General features: G+C 37.5%; 1 protein-coding gene across 2 annotated transcripts in view; it reads left to right on the top strand.

The window, feature by feature from the left end:
- The first annotated feature begins 1,204 nt into the window (after positions 1-1,204).
- CDKL3 (cyclin dependent kinase like 3) overlaps positions 1,205-18,760 on the top strand; it is a 94,271-nt gene continuing 76,715 nt past the window's right edge. The window contains exons 1-3 of one of the 2 annotated variants that reach the window (XM_036898422.2): positions 1,205-2,507; positions 3,003-3,182; positions 6,370-6,564. In XM_036898422.2, coding sequence (XP_036754317.2) covers positions 3,018-3,182; positions 6,370-6,564 — 360 coding nt within the window. In that variant the 5' untranslated portion in view covers positions 1,205-2,507; positions 3,003-3,017. Of the gene's footprint in view, positions 3,183-6,369; positions 6,565-18,760 lie in introns of both variants that reach the window. The other variant, XM_036898402.2, reaches the window with a different exon arrangement.

Raw genomic sequence — 18,760 nt, 5'->3', positions numbered from 1 at the left:
TGCATCATTCCTCAGGGGTGGAGAGTTCATCTCAGTATCAGAGGGTAATTACCTGGGCAACAGAGGGCTTTATCTGTACCTGAGAGGTGACGGGGAGTGCCGGTTTTGCTTCTGCTGGAGCAGGAGGGCCCAGACTGCAGTTTGTAAGCAATAAACGGGTTTTAAACTTTATTTCTCCCTTTGACTGATTTCGGTTTTTAGACGTATTTTGCCCCAGGATTTCCTTTCCTCAGACTTACACAAGAAATGTGGGGAGATCTCAAGAGAGTATATAGATGTGTACTCGGTTGTCAAAACCTAAAAATATTCAGATATGGGAGAGAAATCATGCAGACATGAGTGGGAGTATATTCCTAACTTGGATAACTCATTTCAGGTTTTCTATACTAGCAAGTAAGGTGCAAATTGGTCTGAAATGCCTCCCAGTAGGGGTCTCAAGAGGTGTTGACCCTTGGGGATTCTGACATTCCTTTAGTCATCAGTTCCCTCTCTCTATTGACTCCAATTCCTGACTTCAAGATTTCACTGGTCTGGAGAACTCTGAGCACTTTTATATACCTTTGGGTAATTTTTCAGCCCAAGGCAGATGGGAGGATGGAATGGGGACTTTAGTATTGTTCTGGATGCCCATAGTTCCATGGAATCAGGGGTTAATTTTCTCCACTCTCCTGACCTCCCTTTCTTCAAACCCAGAATTCTCTCTTGCTTCTAGTGATTGCCTTGGTGACCAAGTTAGCCAGGGCTAACTCTAGATGGGTCCTGCTATACATTCATATATGTGATTCTGTAAGTCAAAAGCTGAATATTCTTTTTATTTTTTTGCCCTACTGCCATAGCAATTCTAATCCTCTTCATAGCTAAGGAAGACATACACGGGTAAGGTTAGATGCAGTGGAATGCTAAAGACAAACTTAAAAAAATATCCTTGTCACATTTATCCAGCAATTTATAATTGTTTTGGAAACCCATAATTGTTTCCCAAAATGAATTAAGAGTTTCAACAAAATCAGTGAAGGTGTTTCATTAGTCTTAGAGCAATATATAGGCAAGAATCATTGGCTGTCCTGGTTACCAGGCCTGTCACAACCTATTTGTAGAAAGAATAATTTTAAAGCTATGATTTTATGTTAAAGTGATTCTCTATCTCTGGACTGTGAGTTCACTGAGGGCAGTGACATGCTTCCCCCCCCCCCCCCCCCCCCGTGCAGATTTTCAGCCCACAACAAATAATAAATATGCATATGCAAGTCTGAGCCTATTCTAACATTTATTACGACATTCTTATTCATATGAAGTATTTTGTAACATGGTTGAGTAACTTTTCAAAAAGACAATACTGAATATTTTGGTGGTGGTAAACAAAAACCAGCAACCCCTCTCCTTCCTTTCCCACTACTAATACAAACTTTAGCATCACAGAAACTCTTGGGAAGCTTTAAAAATAACCCACTTTGTCTCATTTAGATTAGGATCTGGGGTGAGGAGGCTTTTTAAAAGCTCTCCTGTAGTGATTTTAATGTGCATGGTAGTAAGGTGGGACCGAATGAACTAGAATTTATTAGATAATAATGATTTCTCTTATTTAGGGAAAGCGTAGTGAGATTTGGCCTTTTACATTTTACAGAAAACTAAATAAAAGTCTTAAGAAACACGGCAGGCCCGGGGCACTTCCTTCAGTGTTATCCTTATTTACTGGAGGGCGTCATGTTAGCCAATCCCCTTGTCTAGTTCTTAAGCAATTAGATAAGAGCCTCCTTTTTCCCTCTATGTCCTTGTATATCAATCTGCTAGTGGTAGAACCCTTTGAATTATCTGCTTTCCCGAAGAGGGAGTTTGAGAGTTTTGACATGGAGTAAGGGAGTTTTTAAAAAGGATTACAACAAATTCGAAAAAATTTTAAAGCATGTAACCAAGAAATTTCTTGATTTAAGAACCGTCTTATCCCCGTTTTAAGGACGAATATCGACAGCTGAGGTCAAACTCAAGTCTATGGAATATTAACGTAACTAGGTAATGTAGAAAACTGTAATTACACGAGACGTCCTTGGAGGTGTCGTTTTGAAAGATGTCTGCTTAATGACACTAGCCATCCTTTTAGGATCCAGAACAACCCGCAGGTTTCCTCTGGCCTTGGGGCATGTACGACGCAGGTCGGACGAGCCTCCGCCTCGGTTCCCTTAGCCTGCAGTCACTCGAGCTGCAGTCAAAATAAGGATCCTCCCACAATACCGCTCAAAACCAACCTGACGAGCTAGTCCGAATTCGCTCGAGGGCAACTCGCCCTCCGGTGCCTCCCAGGATCTCCTTTTCACCTCTTCTCATTTTCCCTTCCGGGTCGGTCCTGCCGATGTTCCGGTCTTGCGCGCTAGGCCCGGAACGCGAGCGCCGCGGCACCGTTGCCATGGTAGCGAGCCGCCCGAAGTTAGCTGGTCTAGCCCGCTAAATAGGGTCGGTCGGTGTCCAGTTGCCCGACTGGGACTTCGTAGAGCCAGGCCGCCGGGACTACAGTATGTGCTGAGACGGCTACGGCGGCGGCGGCGGCTGCTGCCGGAGGAGGTCGACTGTGGGGAGAGGCGCGAGACACTGGTCCGGGACCCTAAGACGTCTGGTTTGGGGAGCGAGCGGGACCGACGTGTTCTTGGGTCCCAGGGCCTGATGTATGGGCTACTGCGGTGTTGCGGGAACCTCACACTTGGAGGCAGCATGTGTGGGGACCCAACCCGTGATGGATAGGTGACACGTAGTGAAGGAATCTTAAGTCTTATTGTTGATGGGAGTGACCAAGACATCAATCAGGGGTCTTTTTAAAGTTCTGGAGAGGGCTGGAGCCCCACATCCTGCTGCCGAGCCGGCAGAGTACCCAAAGACAAGGAGGGTCTGTGGAAGAGATTCCTACTTTTTCCATGTATCTATTTTTAAAGCACGGGTTAGTGTGGAAATACGTTATCCAGCTTGAAAAAATAAAAGTATGCATGTTTAACTCTTTTTTAATTTCTTTGAAGAAGCCGGGCTTGAAAATGGAGATGTATGAAACTCTTGGAAAAGTGGGAGAGGGAAGTTACGGAACAGTCATGAAGTGTAAACATAAGGATACTGGGCAGATAGTGGCCATTAAGATATTTTATGAGAAACCAGAAAAATCTGTCAACAAAATTGCAGCGAGAGAAATAAAGTTTCTAAAGGTTTGCTTCTTTTGCCTTAATTGGTCTTTGTAAGTCAAAAGAAATTGTTATGGAATAAAGACTGTATAAGGAATATTTCAGTTAACAAATGTGTTGAGACATAATGGAAAAGCAGGTGTAATAACCTACCTTCTTTAATACATTTTGTAATTTTATAGTGATTCAAGATATATATGCTTATTATGTACAGTGTAGCAAAAGCTATGCCAAATACTATGAACTGTTTTCTCAGAAATATCTAAGTATGATAATAAAAATGTTTGCTTTGTGCAAGGCATTGGGCCAGGTGCTGAGACTGGAATGAGGTAGGGGACAGTACTTGCTTATTAGACTTTTATTATTTAATCAGAAAGACAGGAAGGCATATAAAAATAATAAAAATGGCTCAAAAGAAATGCCAAGTGATTAACACAGAATCCTTTTGGGTAGGGGAAGTTTCTTGCAGGAAATGGGACATGAATTTGGCCTTAAAGGATGTGTGGAATTTGGGTCAGAAGAAGAAACTGTTGTATTCCAGTTTAGGAGAACAAGTATAAGCTCTGAGAGGCTACAGCAGGACTAAGGACAAAGAGCAGAGACATTTGCTTGTGTCCTATTCAGAAGTAGAAAGAGTTAAGATGAAAGAAATAAACTGGAGGGAGGTTTTAAAGTCTTGTCTTTTAGGCTAAGGAATCAAAACTTGATTCTGTAAAAGGTGGAAGGTTTTGAATTAAGAGTAAAGAAGCAGTATTAATCTAACACTTTTTTAGAATAGATAGGGAGACTGCGAGAGTAAAAATAAAGAAGTCTGTTATGAGTTTAATTCAGGAAACTTGGTGAATGTCATGAGGGCGCTTGCTAGAATGCAGCAATTTGGAAGTAAAGTCAGAAAGTGATATGTTGCAAAAGAAGACATGAAAGAATGTAGAAGGAAATAGAAGGGGAGGAGTTAAACATATATTTGAGGTTCATTGATGGAAATGTGAAAGATTTAAAAGACACATGGTTAGTTTAGTTTTAGAAGTGTTGAACTTGAAGTGACAGGAGTACATTTAAGTAAAGATGACCAGTAGGCTTTTAGAGATGGGAAACAATGTCAGGGCAGATTGGGGCAGAAGATAGAATTTTGTGTAGGTATGACAGATCACCCAGGGAAAAGAACTCAAGAGTATGAAGAAAGGAGCATTAACATTCCTTGGGGATTGAGTAGAAAATTAGAGATTTTCAAATTATTTAAATGTACATATATTTTATTAATTGAAATTTATGTAGCTGCTTTAAGGTTTATGACTTTGACAACATAGTCTAAGTGTTCTCTGTGGTGAAGAAAACAGATACTCTTTCATTTTTATTTAATAAAGTAATCATCTCTGTTGTAAGTCTATATTAGATATGATGGATCGGTTTGCTTTCTAAATAGAAGAAGTATATTAGAAGAAGTGGATTGTTAGAACTGCTCTATTTCTAGACAATGAAAAGGAAAGTTGAAGTCAGTAAAGATACTATCATTTTGTGAAAGATACCAGTCCTTATCCTGATGACCTAAAACATAATAATACTATAAGGCAGTTGTGCGCCGTAAGTTAAAAATCTGATTAGAAAAAGATCTTTTCTCAGGCAGTATCTTTTGTTCTTTCTTCAATTCTGTTGCATTTAAGCTGATTATTTTTCTCTTCTTAAATCATTTCATAAAAATAACCAATATGTGGCAAGAACACAGATAAATTTTAAAATGTACTTATTATTATAGTTATTATGTAAACTATTTTGAGACAAACTTAACTATTTATTCTCATTGATTTATTTCTTACAGAGTTTTAAGTTTGATCTAATCTAATTCCACAAGAGAGATTTCTTAGAATAGTTAAAATTCTTAGTCTAAAGAGATTGCCATGACTTAATTTGAATTATATTTTGATCTGCCAGAATTTCATTAAATAAATTACAGCTAGAGTAATTAGCATATCTGTAGTAAAGTTCTCTAGTAATGACAAAAGTAAACAATCTAAAAGAGGTAATGGAGTATTTCTAGGGGTTTCGTGGTTTATCTGAGAAAATACTTGATTTCCTTACCCTGGGTGGATCTTCCCTAGTGCTTATTATTTCACATAAACCCTTCACTGCTGTTGCTTTGAAAATAAAGACTGGACAGGAAACCAGTAATTTTCCTTAGTTGAAGGATAATATTGTAGGGTCCAAAGAGGAGTCAATCCTTTTTATTACTGCCAGCATGTCACTGTAGCACTCTGATATCTTGCCAATCAGGGAAATTGGGAGCAAAAATAGGAAAGGAATCTGGCATTGTATTTTGGCATGTTTTTCTATTAGTCATGTTTAAAGAACTTTGGTCTATGATTTGGGACAGATAATTAGAAAAATGGATATTGTGCCATTGGAATAAAGGCAAATCTTTTTCATACAAGTATAGTTTTCTAATGGATCCAACATTGAAAATATATCCTTAATTTTTAGCCAAATGCATAAATATTTTTGGTAATTTGAAAAATAAAATATTTGAGAATTGATTTTAATTAAGTCAGTGTGTTAACAGAATAAGCAGTATAAAATATTAAACCTCATTTGTTTTCTAAGCTGATATTTCTGAAATGATTTTAATGATTATTACTAGTCTATAAAGGTGTTTTATTGCTTAATAGAATATTACAGTGAACAAAATTATATAGTTGTGTCAAGTTCTACAGCTATGCATTGGTTAAAGTTTCTAGATATTTTGATACTCCTTTTTGACAGTGCTTTACTCTGGAGAGTTTAGGACCAAACTCAGAGAATAATTAATTCCTTTAAATTCAGATCACACACTCAGTAGTGTTGAAATCCAATCTCTTTTGTAAACATAAGAACCTTTTAAATTTCAGATGTTCAATTTAACCACAGTCCAAGTTAAATGATAGAAAATATATCTCTTAGCAACATGCCAAGTTGCATTCATTCTAAATTATTTTTATAAGCAATCAGATGCCAACTTAAGTACAGCAGTACGTCTCCTTTTCTATAAACATTAACTATGAAAGAGAGAAACATTTTCTTAAAATGGGAATGTAAGCATATCAGTTGATAAATTTCTGTTAAAATACCTGGAGGAAAAGCTGGGACTAGTTCTGCTGCTTTTAAAAATTATATATGTGTTACATGTACAAATTATTGTGCACGGAGTATTTTATTAAAAATCCATTTCTTTTGTCACTAGCAATTTCGTCATGAAAACCTGGTCAATCTGATTGAAGTTTTTAGACAGAAAAAGAAAATCCATTTGGTGTTTGAATTTATTGACCACACAGTATTAGATGAGTTACAACATTATTGTCATGGACTAGAGAGTAAACGACTTAGAAGATACCTCTTCCAGATCCTTCGAGCAATTGAGTATCTTCACAATAATAATGTAAGTGCTTCAGAGTAAGTCAGACTATAAGATATATATGAATTGTAAGGTTCCTTTAAAAGTTCGTTGTTTTTGTGAAAATTGTTGAAATCACTTTTCTGTACAATATTAATTGATATCCTGAAAATGAGGTCATACCTTACAATTTAGTTGTAGAACCAAAAAACATACTGAGCACACAATAATTATTACTATAGGGCAGACCTAGTGTGGGACGCTAAAGAAGGTATCACTAGTTTGGTATGGAGGAATCAACAGTCAACTGCTGTACTTTTTTATTAGAGAAAGTACTGTAAGCATTGCAGCTCAGGCTAGCACAAATGAAGGGAGGTTTGGAGGTATTAACTGGAAACTAGGACAGAGGAATGTCCAAGTGAATGTGGATGCCCTTAAGGGAAGAAAGGAGAAATAAAATCGCTGAGAGGGTAGAGCCTTGTTTAACTTATGAAAAATCAAGGAAGGAAAGAATATTCAGCTGTTCTGATTTTCAATGTTGCCTTTTAGCATTGCCCAGTAAATGTGTAGCTCGGCAGATTTTGCAGGAGGTATTTGGTTCCTCATATGAACTCTATTTTCTGGAATGTTAGATATGTATTCAGGAAATAACAAAAGTCTCAAAAATAGTTTCATTAGTAAATAGTATATGCATAATATCTGTATATCCCAGGGTTTCTCAGATATCGTAATTACTAATTTTCAGTGTTGCTAGTAGTGTATCTCATTTTGTGTATATTTTTAAAAAACATGATAGCAACTTGGATCTAGATTGTAATTTTCTTTCCAGGTTGGATCCATGCGGAGTTAGTATAATGTGATAGTTAAGAGCACACGGTTTTTGGAATCAGACTATCCTGGCTTTTCACCCGCCAGCTTATCTATGGATAACCACACAACTTGTACAGTTCACAACTTGCACAATGAAACATGGCAGCCACGTTACTCTGTGGCCCCAGGAAGGTTATATAAACTTTCTGAGCCTTATTTTCCTAATCTGTTAAAATGATGCTATAGAATCTCACAGATTTTTTGTAAAGATCAAACTAGGTAGTAGGTATAAAGTATTTAGCACTGTGTCAGGCATATTTTAAGAGGTCAATGAATAGTTCTGGTGTGGAATCAGGAATAGGTGTGTTATCTGTGATAGTGCCTTGTCTGTAGTAGACTTTAAAAATATTTCTTAAATAAAGAGAGACACCAGTATATGCTAGACTGAGAGTGGAAGACTTCAAAGAGGAGGTAAAACTGAAGTAAGTATTTGAACTGTAGCTAGGCTTTTGCTAGAAGAGGAACTACATTCAGAAGGCGTACCCCTGGGAGAATAGAGGTAACCTGAGGAGGGGACTTGAAAGAGTGATGCTAAATCAGTTTAGAGATCAGGAAAAGGGAGATAAGATTGCACAGGTGACCTGGGGAGAGGTTTTCCAGAGCCTTGAAATTCATGTTCAGGAGTTTGGACTTTTTTTCTGAGGATCTTGGAAGACCATGGGAGGTTTTTGAGCATTGCTGTAACAGGATGAAAACAAAACCTAAACTTATTTTGGCAAGAGTAGAGGGTAAGTTTGTATAAGAGGCAGAGAAATCAGTTGGGCGGCTCTTGTGACAGTCCAGCTAGGGAGTAGTGAGGGCTTGGACTAGGAGAGTGGCATAGGGGAGTAAAGGAAAGACGGCAGTACAAGAGGATGGAGAGACTTCACAAGAGAAATGACAGGATTTGAGAACTAGCTAGATAGGAGAGAAATGCAAACAATGGGAGAAGTCAGTGATAAATACAAGATTTAAAATTTGAGAGCAGAAGTACGGTATCATTAGCAGTAACTGATTTTCAAAGGAAGAATTGCTTACATATATATATTTTAAGGGACAGTGAGAATTTCCAAGTAAAAACAGTGGCTAACCAATTGTATAACATGGCTTTAGAAGGCTGTCAGAACTGGACATACAGATTCGGGAAACTTCCTCCTCAAGACTGGTTGAAGAGGTAAGGATGGACCCCTCTCGAAGGGACAGGCAGTAAGAGGAGTCCTCAGCACCGAATACGGAGGACTGTCCGGGGGTGTGGGGGACACCAGAGAAAGAGGCCTAGACAGAAGCACTCACACTTTTATTCTCTCGGGCTTATCTAAGACCTAGAATAAAATTATCCCTATCCCTCACCTCACTGAATGTTGAAAAGTTAATTCCTTTGAGAATTAAGGCAGTCATGAAGTGGCTCATTACAGTACATATTATTAGACTTATTTTCTGTATATCTGGGTTCTGGCCTTAATGATTTAAGGTCATCTTCAAGTTGTCAAAAGTTAAGAAAGAAAACTTTATTTTCCTCATTTCTCCAAATTTCAGATAATTGGGTTTTTATATAACTGAAATAGGAGATCCTGTCTACCATGATACCCCATGTTCCTTTTATTTTTTTTTTTAATTTTTTATTAAGGTATTATTGATGTACACTCTTATGAAGGTTTCACATGAAAAAACAATGTGTTTACTACATTAACCCATATTATCAAGTCCCCACCCATACCCCAATGCAGTCACTGTCCATCAGTGTATTCAGATGCACAGATTCACCATTTGTCCTCTTTGTGCTACACTGTTTTTCCCGTGATCCCCCACACTACCCCGTGTTCCTTTTAATAAGAATGCATGAACTCAAATACAGTTCAGTACCAGAAAAAGCTTTTTATCTCCAGAAATATTTGCTTACCTTTTTAGTTTGTATATTGGCTTCTAGGCAGCTCAAATAAAAACTTGATGTTTAGTTGCAGTAACTAGTAGTTATAGGAATCTAGTTTATCCTTTTCATTTTTTCATTTTGGTTGTCTTTTTATAATTAAAAAATTTGAACTGGATAGATATAAGCCTCCTTAAAACCATTTTGGAAGCAGTCTGAGTGCAAATGTAAATATTGACCACATTGAGGAGAAATGGTTATTTATTCCTTCATTCATTTATTCAACAAATATTTATTGAGATCTTCTGGTAGCAGATATTAGTATTGTTCCAGTAAGAAACTAGGTGTGGAAGATGCCACCTTGGGTAACAGACTTGGTTCCTACCCTTATGGAGCTTCTTCAATCTTCTTCTTGAATTTTCAGTAAACTTTATGAATTATGAGTAGTTCTGATAATACCTAAGGGCTGTCAATCTTTTCTTAGCCCCAACCCCACCCCCTACTCCACAAAGCCCTTCTTCCCTAAATTTAGGCTGCTTTGCATATTTTCTTAACTCTGCTTTTGGATTTTAAAATCATAGTCTGCCAAACAAGTAATTATTATTATTTGAACACTATTACTGTTAATGTTTTAATATTACTTAATATGTTTTAATATATTGCAAATATTTTGTTACATGTGCTTCATCTGTTTTGTTCCCTGAAGTATTTTTAAGTGAATTATAGTCAACCTGACATTTTATCCCTAATACTTTACTATATATCTTTTTTAAAAACACATTTTCCTCTATAACTGCAGAATCGTTATTACATCTGCACAAGTAATAGTTCCTTAATATCATTTAGTAGTGAATTTATTTATTTTTATTTTTTTAAGGCCATAATCAACAAAATTTTATTGATGGGAAACATTTTGAGTCAGAGATCCTAAATATTTAAGTTCCACTTAGAAATTGAAATCTGCCCACAGTTCTACCAACTTTCCCATCTGTAAGCCATGTTTAAATCAAATCTGTTTGCCCTATGTTTCCCTTCTGACCTTTTTTTGTTATAAAAGTATCATTGTTATACAATCTTATGATGGTTTCACATAGACAAAACAACGGTTCAACATACTCCCATACTATCAAGACCTCACCCCCTCCATTGCTGTCACTTATCTATCAATGTAGTAAGATGTTATAGAGTCATTCATTTTATTCTCTGCGCCATACTACAGTACCAGTGACCTACCTATGTTGTGATTGCGAATTATACTGCCCCTTAATTCCGTTCTCCCTCCCCACCTACCCTTCCTAACGTCTCCCCTTTGGTAATGACTAGTTCCTTCTCGTCTATGAGTCCACTGCTTTTTTTATTCCTTCTGTTTCACTTTGGTTTTTTTTCAATTCCCCTCTTCCTTATTTTTTTTAAATTAAGGTATTGATATGCAATCTTATGAAGGTTTCACATGAGCAACTTTGTGGTTTCAACACTCACCCATATTATCAGGCCCCTCCACTTCATTGCAATCACTGTCCATCAGTGTAGTAATATGCTATAGAGTTATTATTTGTCTTCCCTGTGCTATACTGCCTTCCCTGTGACTTATCTATATTGTATGTTTCACTTTGTTTTTATACTCCACAAATGAGTGAAATCATTTGGTATTTGTCTTTCTCTGCCTGGCTTATTTTACTGAGCATAATACCCTCTAGATCCATCCATGTTGCTGCAAATAGCAGGATTTCTTTTCTTTTTATGGCTGAATAATATTCCATTCTGTATATGTATTACTTCTTCTTTATCCATTCATCTGTTGATGGACATTTAGGTTGCTTCCATATCTTGGCTATTGTAAATAGTGAAGCAATAAACATAGGGGTGTATGTCTTTTCAATTCAGGGATTTTGTTTTTTTTGGGGGGTAAATTCCTAGGAATGGAATTACTGGGTCAAATGGTATTTCTATTCTTAGTTTTCTGAGGAACCTCCATATTGCTTTCTGCAGTGGCTGAACTAATTTACATTCCTACCAACAGCATAGGAGGGTTCCTCTTTATCTGCATCCTCTCCAGCATTTGTTGTTTCTTGTCTTTTGGAAAGTGGCCATCCTAACTGGTGTGAGGTGATACCTCATTTTGGTTATTTGCATTTCCCTGATGATTAACGATGTGAAGCATCTTTTCATGTGCCTGTTGGCCATTCATATTTTTTCTTTGGAGAAGTGTCTGTGGAGGTTCTCAACCCATTTTTTTAAATTTATTTTTTATTTTGGTATTGTTAATGTACAATTGCATGAGCAACATTGTGGTTACTAGACTCCTCCTATTATCAAGTCCCCACCACATACCCCATTATAGTCACTGTCCATCAGTGTAGTAAGATGCTGTAGAATCATTACTTATCTTCTTTGTGTTATACTGCCTTCCCCATGTCCCCCCACCCTGCTACATTATGTGTGCTAATCATAATACCCTTTTTTTCCCCTTTATCCCTCACTTCCCACCCATCTTCCCCAGTCCCTTTCCCTTTGGTAACTGTTAGTCCATTCTTGGGTTCTGTGAGTCTGCTGCTGTTTTGTTCCTTCAGTTTTTTCTTTGTTCTTATACTCCACAGATGAGTGAAATCATGTGATACTTGTCTTTCTCCGCCTGGCTTATTTCACTGAGCATAATACCCTCTAGCTCCATTCATGTTGTTGCAAATGGTAGGATTTGTTTTCTTCTTATGGGTGAATAATATTCTATTGTGTATGTGTACCACATCTTCTTTATCCATTCATCTACAGAGGGACACTTAGGTTGCTTCCATTTCTTGGCTATTGTAAATAGTGCTGCAAAAAACATAGGGGTGCATATGTCTTTTTGAAACTGGGATCCTGCATTCTTAGGGTAAATTCCTAGGAGTGCAATTCCTGGGTCAAATGGTATTTCTATGTTGAGCTTTTTGAGGAATCTCCATACTGATTTCCACAATGGTTGAACTAATTTACATTCCCACCAGCAGTGTAGGAGGGTTCCCCTCAACCCATTTTTTAATTGGGTTATTTGCTTTTTGGGTGTTGAGGAGTATGAGTTCTTTATATATTGTGCATGTTAACCCCCTTATTGGATATGTCATTTATGAATATATTCTCCTATACTGTAGGATGAGTTTTTGTTCTGCTGATGGTGTTCTTTCCTGTACAGAGCCTTTTAGTTTGATGTAGTCCCACTTGTTCATTTTTACTTTTGTTTCCCTTGCCCAAGGAGATGTGTTCAGGAAAAGTTGCTCATGTTTAGATTCAAGAGATTTTTTTGCCTATGTTTTCTTCTAAGAGTTTTATGGTTTGATGACTTACATTCAGGTCTTTGATCCATTTCAAGTTTATTTATGTGTACAGAGTTAGACAGTAATCCAGTTTGATTCTCTTACATGTAGTTGTCCAGTCTTCCCAACACCAGTTGTTAAATAGGCTGTCTTTTCCCCATTATATATTCATGGCTCCTTTATCATGTATGAATTGACCATAGATGCGTGAGTTTGTATCTGGGCTCTCTATTCTGTTCCATTGATCTATGCCTCTTTTCTTGTGCCAGTAGCAAATTGCTTAGATTACTGTGGCTTTGTAGTAGAGCTTGAAGTCAGGGAGTGTAATGCCCCCAGCTTTATTCTTTTTTATCGAGATTGTTTTGGCTATTTGGTGTCTTTTGTGGTTCCATATGAATTTTAGAACTATTTGTTCTAGTTCATTGAACAATGCTATTGGTATTTTGATGGGGATTGCATTGAATCTGTGGATTGCTCTAGGGAGGAAGGCCATTTTGACAATATTGATTCTTCCTATCCATGAGCACAGGGTAGATTTCCATTTTTGGTGTCTTTAATTGCTCTCATGAGTGTCTTGGAGTTTTCAGAGTAAAGGCCTTTCACCTTCTTGGTTAGGTTTATTCCTAGATATTTTATTCTTTTTGATGCAATTGTAAATGGAGTTGTTTTCCTGATTTCTCTTTCTGCTAGTTCATTGTTAGTATATAAGAATGTGACAAATTTCTGTGTATTAATTTTGTATCCTGCAACCTTGCCAAATTCATTTATTAGTTCTAATAGTTCTTTGGTGGAATCTTTAGGATTTTCTATGTATAATATCATGTCATCTGCAAATGGTGAGAGTTTAACTTCTTCCTTACCAATTTGGATGCCTTTTATCTGTGTGATTTCTGATTGCTGTGGCTAGGACTTCCAGTACTATATTGAATTAAAGTGGTGAGAGTGGGGCATTCTTGTCTTGTTCCCAATCTTAGAGGAAAAACTTTGTGCTTTTCACTATTAAGCATGATGTTGGCTCTGGGTTTGTCATATATGGCCTTTATTATGTTGAGGTACATACCTTCTATAACCATTTTGTTAAGAGTTTTCATCATGCATGGATGTTGAATTTTATCAAATGCTTTTTCATCATCTATTGAGATGATCATGTGATTTTGTCCTTCTTTTTGTTGATGTGATCTGTGGTATTGATTGCTTTACAAATATTGTACCATCCTTGCATCCCTGGAATAAATCCCAGTTGGTCATGATGGGTGATATTTTTGATGTATTTTTGGGTTTGGTTTGCTAATTTTTTTTTTTTTTAAATAATTATTTTTTATTGAAGGGTAGTTGATGCACAGTATTACATTACATTAGTTTCAAGTGTACAACACAGTGGTAGAACATTTATATACATAATTCGAGGTTCCAGCTATCACCCTACCAAGATGTTACAATATCTTGACTATATTCCTTATGCTATACATTACATCCCAGTTACTTATTTATTTTACCATTGGAAGTCTGTCCTTTTTTTTTTTTTTGTGAGGGCATCTCTCATATTTATTGATCAAATGGTTGTTAACGACAATAAAATTCTGTATAGGGGAGTCAATGCTCAATGCACAATCATTAATCCACCCCAAGCCTAATTTTCGTCAGTCTCCAATCTTCTGAGGCATAACAAACAAGTTCTTACATGTAGAACAAATTCTTACATAATGAATAAGTTACATGGTGAACAGTACAAGGGCAGTCATCACAGAAACTTTTGGTTTTGCTCATGCATTATGAACTCTAAACAGTCAGTTCAAATATGAATACTCATTTGGTTTTTATACTTGATTTATATGTGGATACCACATTTCTCTCTTTATTATTATTATTTTTAATAAAATGCTGAAGTGGTAGGTAGATACAAGATAAAGGTAGAAAACATAGTTTAGTGTTGTAAGAGAGCAAATGTAGATGATCAGGTGTGTGCCTGTAGACTATGTGTTAATCCAAGCTAGACCAGGGCAATAAAACATCCACGTATGCAGAAGATTTCTCTCAAAACAGGGGGGGTGAGGTTCTAAGCCTCACCTCTGTTGATCCCCAATTTCTCACCTGATGGCCCCCCTGCGACTGTGCCTGTCTTAGGTTGTTCCTCCCTTGAGGAATCTTACCCGTCTCTGGCTAACCAGTCATCTTCCGGGGCCATACAGGGAAATGTAGAGTTGGTAAGTGAGAGAGAAGCCTTATTGTTTGAAAAGGTTAGCTTTTTACTTCTTTGCATATTTATGCCCTGTGGCTTCTATGCCCAGCATTTGTCTTGAGGTATCTTTACCACTTGGAGGAGTTATGATACTCGGTAAATTTGATATGAGGCACGAATTCTATTTAAGGGTTGTAATTAGGAAGGAAGAAGAAAAGCTATAGAAGTAGCAGGCGGAAGAAAACATGGGAAGATTGATTATTTCTTTGACATATCTTCTTGTAGAGTAACTTCAGCGTATATAGGTTTTAAGCTACTACTTAAATTGCGCACACACATTAACATAATAGGAGTATAGTTACATAACCAAAGCATATCTGTAATTACCAGCCATCTCCAGTGAAACCAAGAAAACCATTAAGGCACCTTAGGCATTTGTGAAAACTTATCTATGATATGGTGGATATTGTCCAACTGAACTTGAACAGTCTGAGAGAAATCAGACAAATTAAAACAACCCATTCCTGGGGACTGTTCCCATGCCATATGTTCTTTTAACAGTAAATAGTCTGTAGTTGTAAGAGTTTGGAGCGCTACAATTTGCACTTCTCCTAAATCTTGGTTGAGTTCCAACAGTATAGATCCAGTCAAATTTGTTGTTTTACTGTATGCACAGGCCAGCTTAGATATCTCCTTCCTCATTCCCATGGCAAGTCCAGGAACTGGTGGGATGAGTGCATCTACTGCTGTAGCAGTGCGTGGATCTTTGTTGGGGTTTTTTGATGATCATCTTCTGGCATGAGTCTTCCAGAGAGTGCAGATGTTGGAAGTTCTTTTTCATATCGTATCTTAGTTCATTTTCGGAGTAGCCCAATTAGGCTTTGATCCTCTGTATAAACACAAACAGACCCTTTGCCTACACTTTTATATGCCCTTTATACCCTTGTGTAGAACTCGTTGGAGGTTACCACACAGGAACTGCCCTTTTTTTTTTTTTTGCTTTGTTTTTGGTATCACTAATCTACACTTACATGACGAATATTATGTTTACTAGGCTCTCCCCTATACCAGGTCTCCCCTATAAACCCCTTTACAGTCACTGTCCATCAGCATAGCAAAATGTTGTAGAATCACTACTTGCCTTCTCTGTGTTGTACAGCCCTCCCTTTTCTCCTACCCCCCCATGTATGTTAATCTTAATACCCCCCTACTTCTCCCCCCCTTATCCCTCCCTACCCACCCATCCTCCCCAGTCCCTTTCCCTTTGGTACCTGTTAGTCCATTCTTGAGTTCTGTGATTCTGCTGCTGTTTTGTTCCTTCAGTTTTTCCTTTGTTCTTATATTCCACAGATAAGTGAAATCATTTGGTATTTCTCTTTCTCCGCTTGGCTTGTTTCACTGAGCATAATACCCTCCAGCTCCATCCATGTTGCTGCAAATGATTGGATTTGCCCTTTTCTTATGGCTGAGTAGTATTCCATTGTGTATATGTACCACATCTTCTTTATCCATTCATCTATTGATGGACATTTAGGTTGCTTCCAATTCTTGGCTATTGTAAATAGTGCTGCAATAAACATAGGGGTGCATCTGTCTTTCTCAAACTTGATTGCTGCGTTCTTAGGGTAAATTCCTAGGAGTGCAATTCCTGGGTCAAATGGTAAGTCTGTTTTGAGCATTTTGATGTACCTCCATACTGCTTTCCACAATGGTTGAACTAACTTACATTCCCACCAGCAGTGTAGGAGGGTTCCCCTTTCTCCACAGCCTCGCCAACATTTGTTGTTGTTTGTCTTTTGGATGGCAGCCATCCTTACTGGTGTGAGGTGATACCTCATTGTAGTTTTAATTTGCATTTCTCTGATAATTAGCGATGTGGAGCATCTTTTCATGTGTCTGTTGGCCATCTGTATTTCTTTTTTGGAGAACTGTCTGTTCAGTTCCTCTGCCCATTTTTTAATTGGGTTATTTGTTTTTTGTTTGTTGAGGCGTGTGAGCTCTTTATATATTCTGGACGTCAAGCCTTTATCGGATGTGTCATTTTCAAATATATTCTCCCATACTGTAGGGATCCTTCTTGTTCTATTGATGGTGTCTTTTGCTGTACAGAAGCTTTTCAGCTTAATATAGTCCCACTTACTCATTTTTGCTGTTGTTTTCCTTGCCCGGGGAGATATGTTCAAGAAGAGGTCACTCATGTTTATGTCTAAGAGGTTTTCACCTATGTTTTCTTCCAAGAGTTTAATGGTTTCATGGCTTACATTCAGGTCTTTGATCCATTTTGAGTTTACTTTTGTATATGGGGTTAGACAATGGTCCAGTTTCATTCTCCTACATGTAGCTGTCCAGTTTTGCCAGCACCACCTGTTGAAGAGACTGTCATTTCGCCATTGTATGTCCATGGCTCCTTTATCAAATATTAATTGACCATATATGTCTGGGTTAATGTCTGGAGTCTCTAGTCTGTTCCACTGGTCTGTGGCTCTGTTCTTGTGCCAGTACCAAATTGTCTTGATTACTATGGCTTTATAGTAGAGCTTGAAGTTGGGGAGTGAGATCCCCCCTACTTTATTCTTCTTTCTCAGGATTGCTTTGGCTATTCGGGGTCTTTGGTGTTTCCATATGAATTTTTGAATTATTTGTTCCAGTTCATTGAAGAATGTTGCTGGTAGTTTCATAGGGATTGCATCAAATCTGTATATTGCTTTGGGCAGGATGGCCATTTTAACGATATTAATTCTTCCTAGCCACGAGCATGGGATGAGTTTCCATCTGTTAGTGTCCCCTTTAATTTCTCTTAAGAGTGACTTGTAGTTTTCAGAGTATAAGTCTTTCACTTCTTTGGTTAGGTTTATTCCTAGGTATTTTATTTTTTTGGATGCAATTGTGAATGGAGTTGTTTTCCTGATTTCTCTTTCTGTTGGTTCGTTGTTAGTATATAGGAAAGCCACAGATTTCTGTGTGTTGATTTTGTATCCTGCAACTTTGCTGTATTCCGATATCAGTTCTAGTAGTTTTGGGGTGGAGTCTTTAGGGTTTTTTATGTACAGTATCATGTCATCTGCAAATAGTGACAGTTTAACTTCTTCTTTACCAATCTGGATTCCTTGTATTTCTTTGTTTTGTCTGATTGCCATGGCTAGGACCTCCAGTACTATGTTAAATAACAGTGGAGAGAGTGGGCATCCCTGTCTAGTTCCCGATCTCAGCGGAAATGCTTTCAGCTTCTCGCTGTTCAATATAATGTTGGCTGTGGGTTTATCATAGATGGCCTTTATTATGTTGAGGTACTTGCCCTCTATTCCCATTTTGCTGAGAGTTTTTAACATGAACGGATGTTGAACTTTGTCAAATGCTTTTTCAGCATCTATGGAGATGATCATGTGGTTTTTGTCTTTCTTTTTGTTGATGTGGTGGATGATGTTGATGGACTTTCGAATGTTGTACCATCCTTGCATCCCTGGGATGAATCCCACTTGGTCATGGTGTATGATCCTTTTGATGTATTTTTGAATTCGGTTTGCTAATATTTTGTTGAGTATTTTTGCATCTACGTTCATCAGATATTGGTCTGTAGTTTTCTTTTTTGGTGGGGTCTTTGCCTGGTTTTGGTATTAGGGTGATGTTAGCTTCATAGAATGAGTTTGGGAGTATCCCCTCCTCTTCTGTTTTTTGGAAAACTCTAAAGAGAATGGGTATTATGTCTTCCCTGTATGTCTGATAAAATTCCGAGGTAAATCCATCTGGCCCGGGGGTTTTGTTCTTTGGTAGTTTTTTGATTACCGCTTCAATTTCGTTGCTGGTGATTGGTCTGTTTAGATTTTCTGTTTCTTCCTGGGTCAATTTTGGAAGGTTGTATTTTTCTAGGAAGTTGTCCATTTCTCCTAGGTTTCCCAGCTTGTTAGCATATAGGTTTTCATAGTATTCTCTAATAATTCTTTGTATTTCTGTGGGGTCCGTCGTGATTTTTCCTTTCTCGTTTCTGATACTGGTGATTTGTGTTGACTCTCTTTTCTTCTTAATAAGTCTGGCTAGAGGCTTATCTATTTTGTTTAT

Source organism: Manis pentadactyla, chromosome 13, assembly GCF_030020395.1.
Source record: "Manis pentadactyla isolate mManPen7 chromosome 13, mManPen7.hap1, whole genome shotgun sequence".
NCBI classification, from domain to species: Eukaryota; Metazoa; Chordata; class Mammalia; order Pholidota; family Manidae; genus Manis; species Manis pentadactyla.
This window is presented reverse-complemented; position numbering and strand designations above follow the sequence as displayed.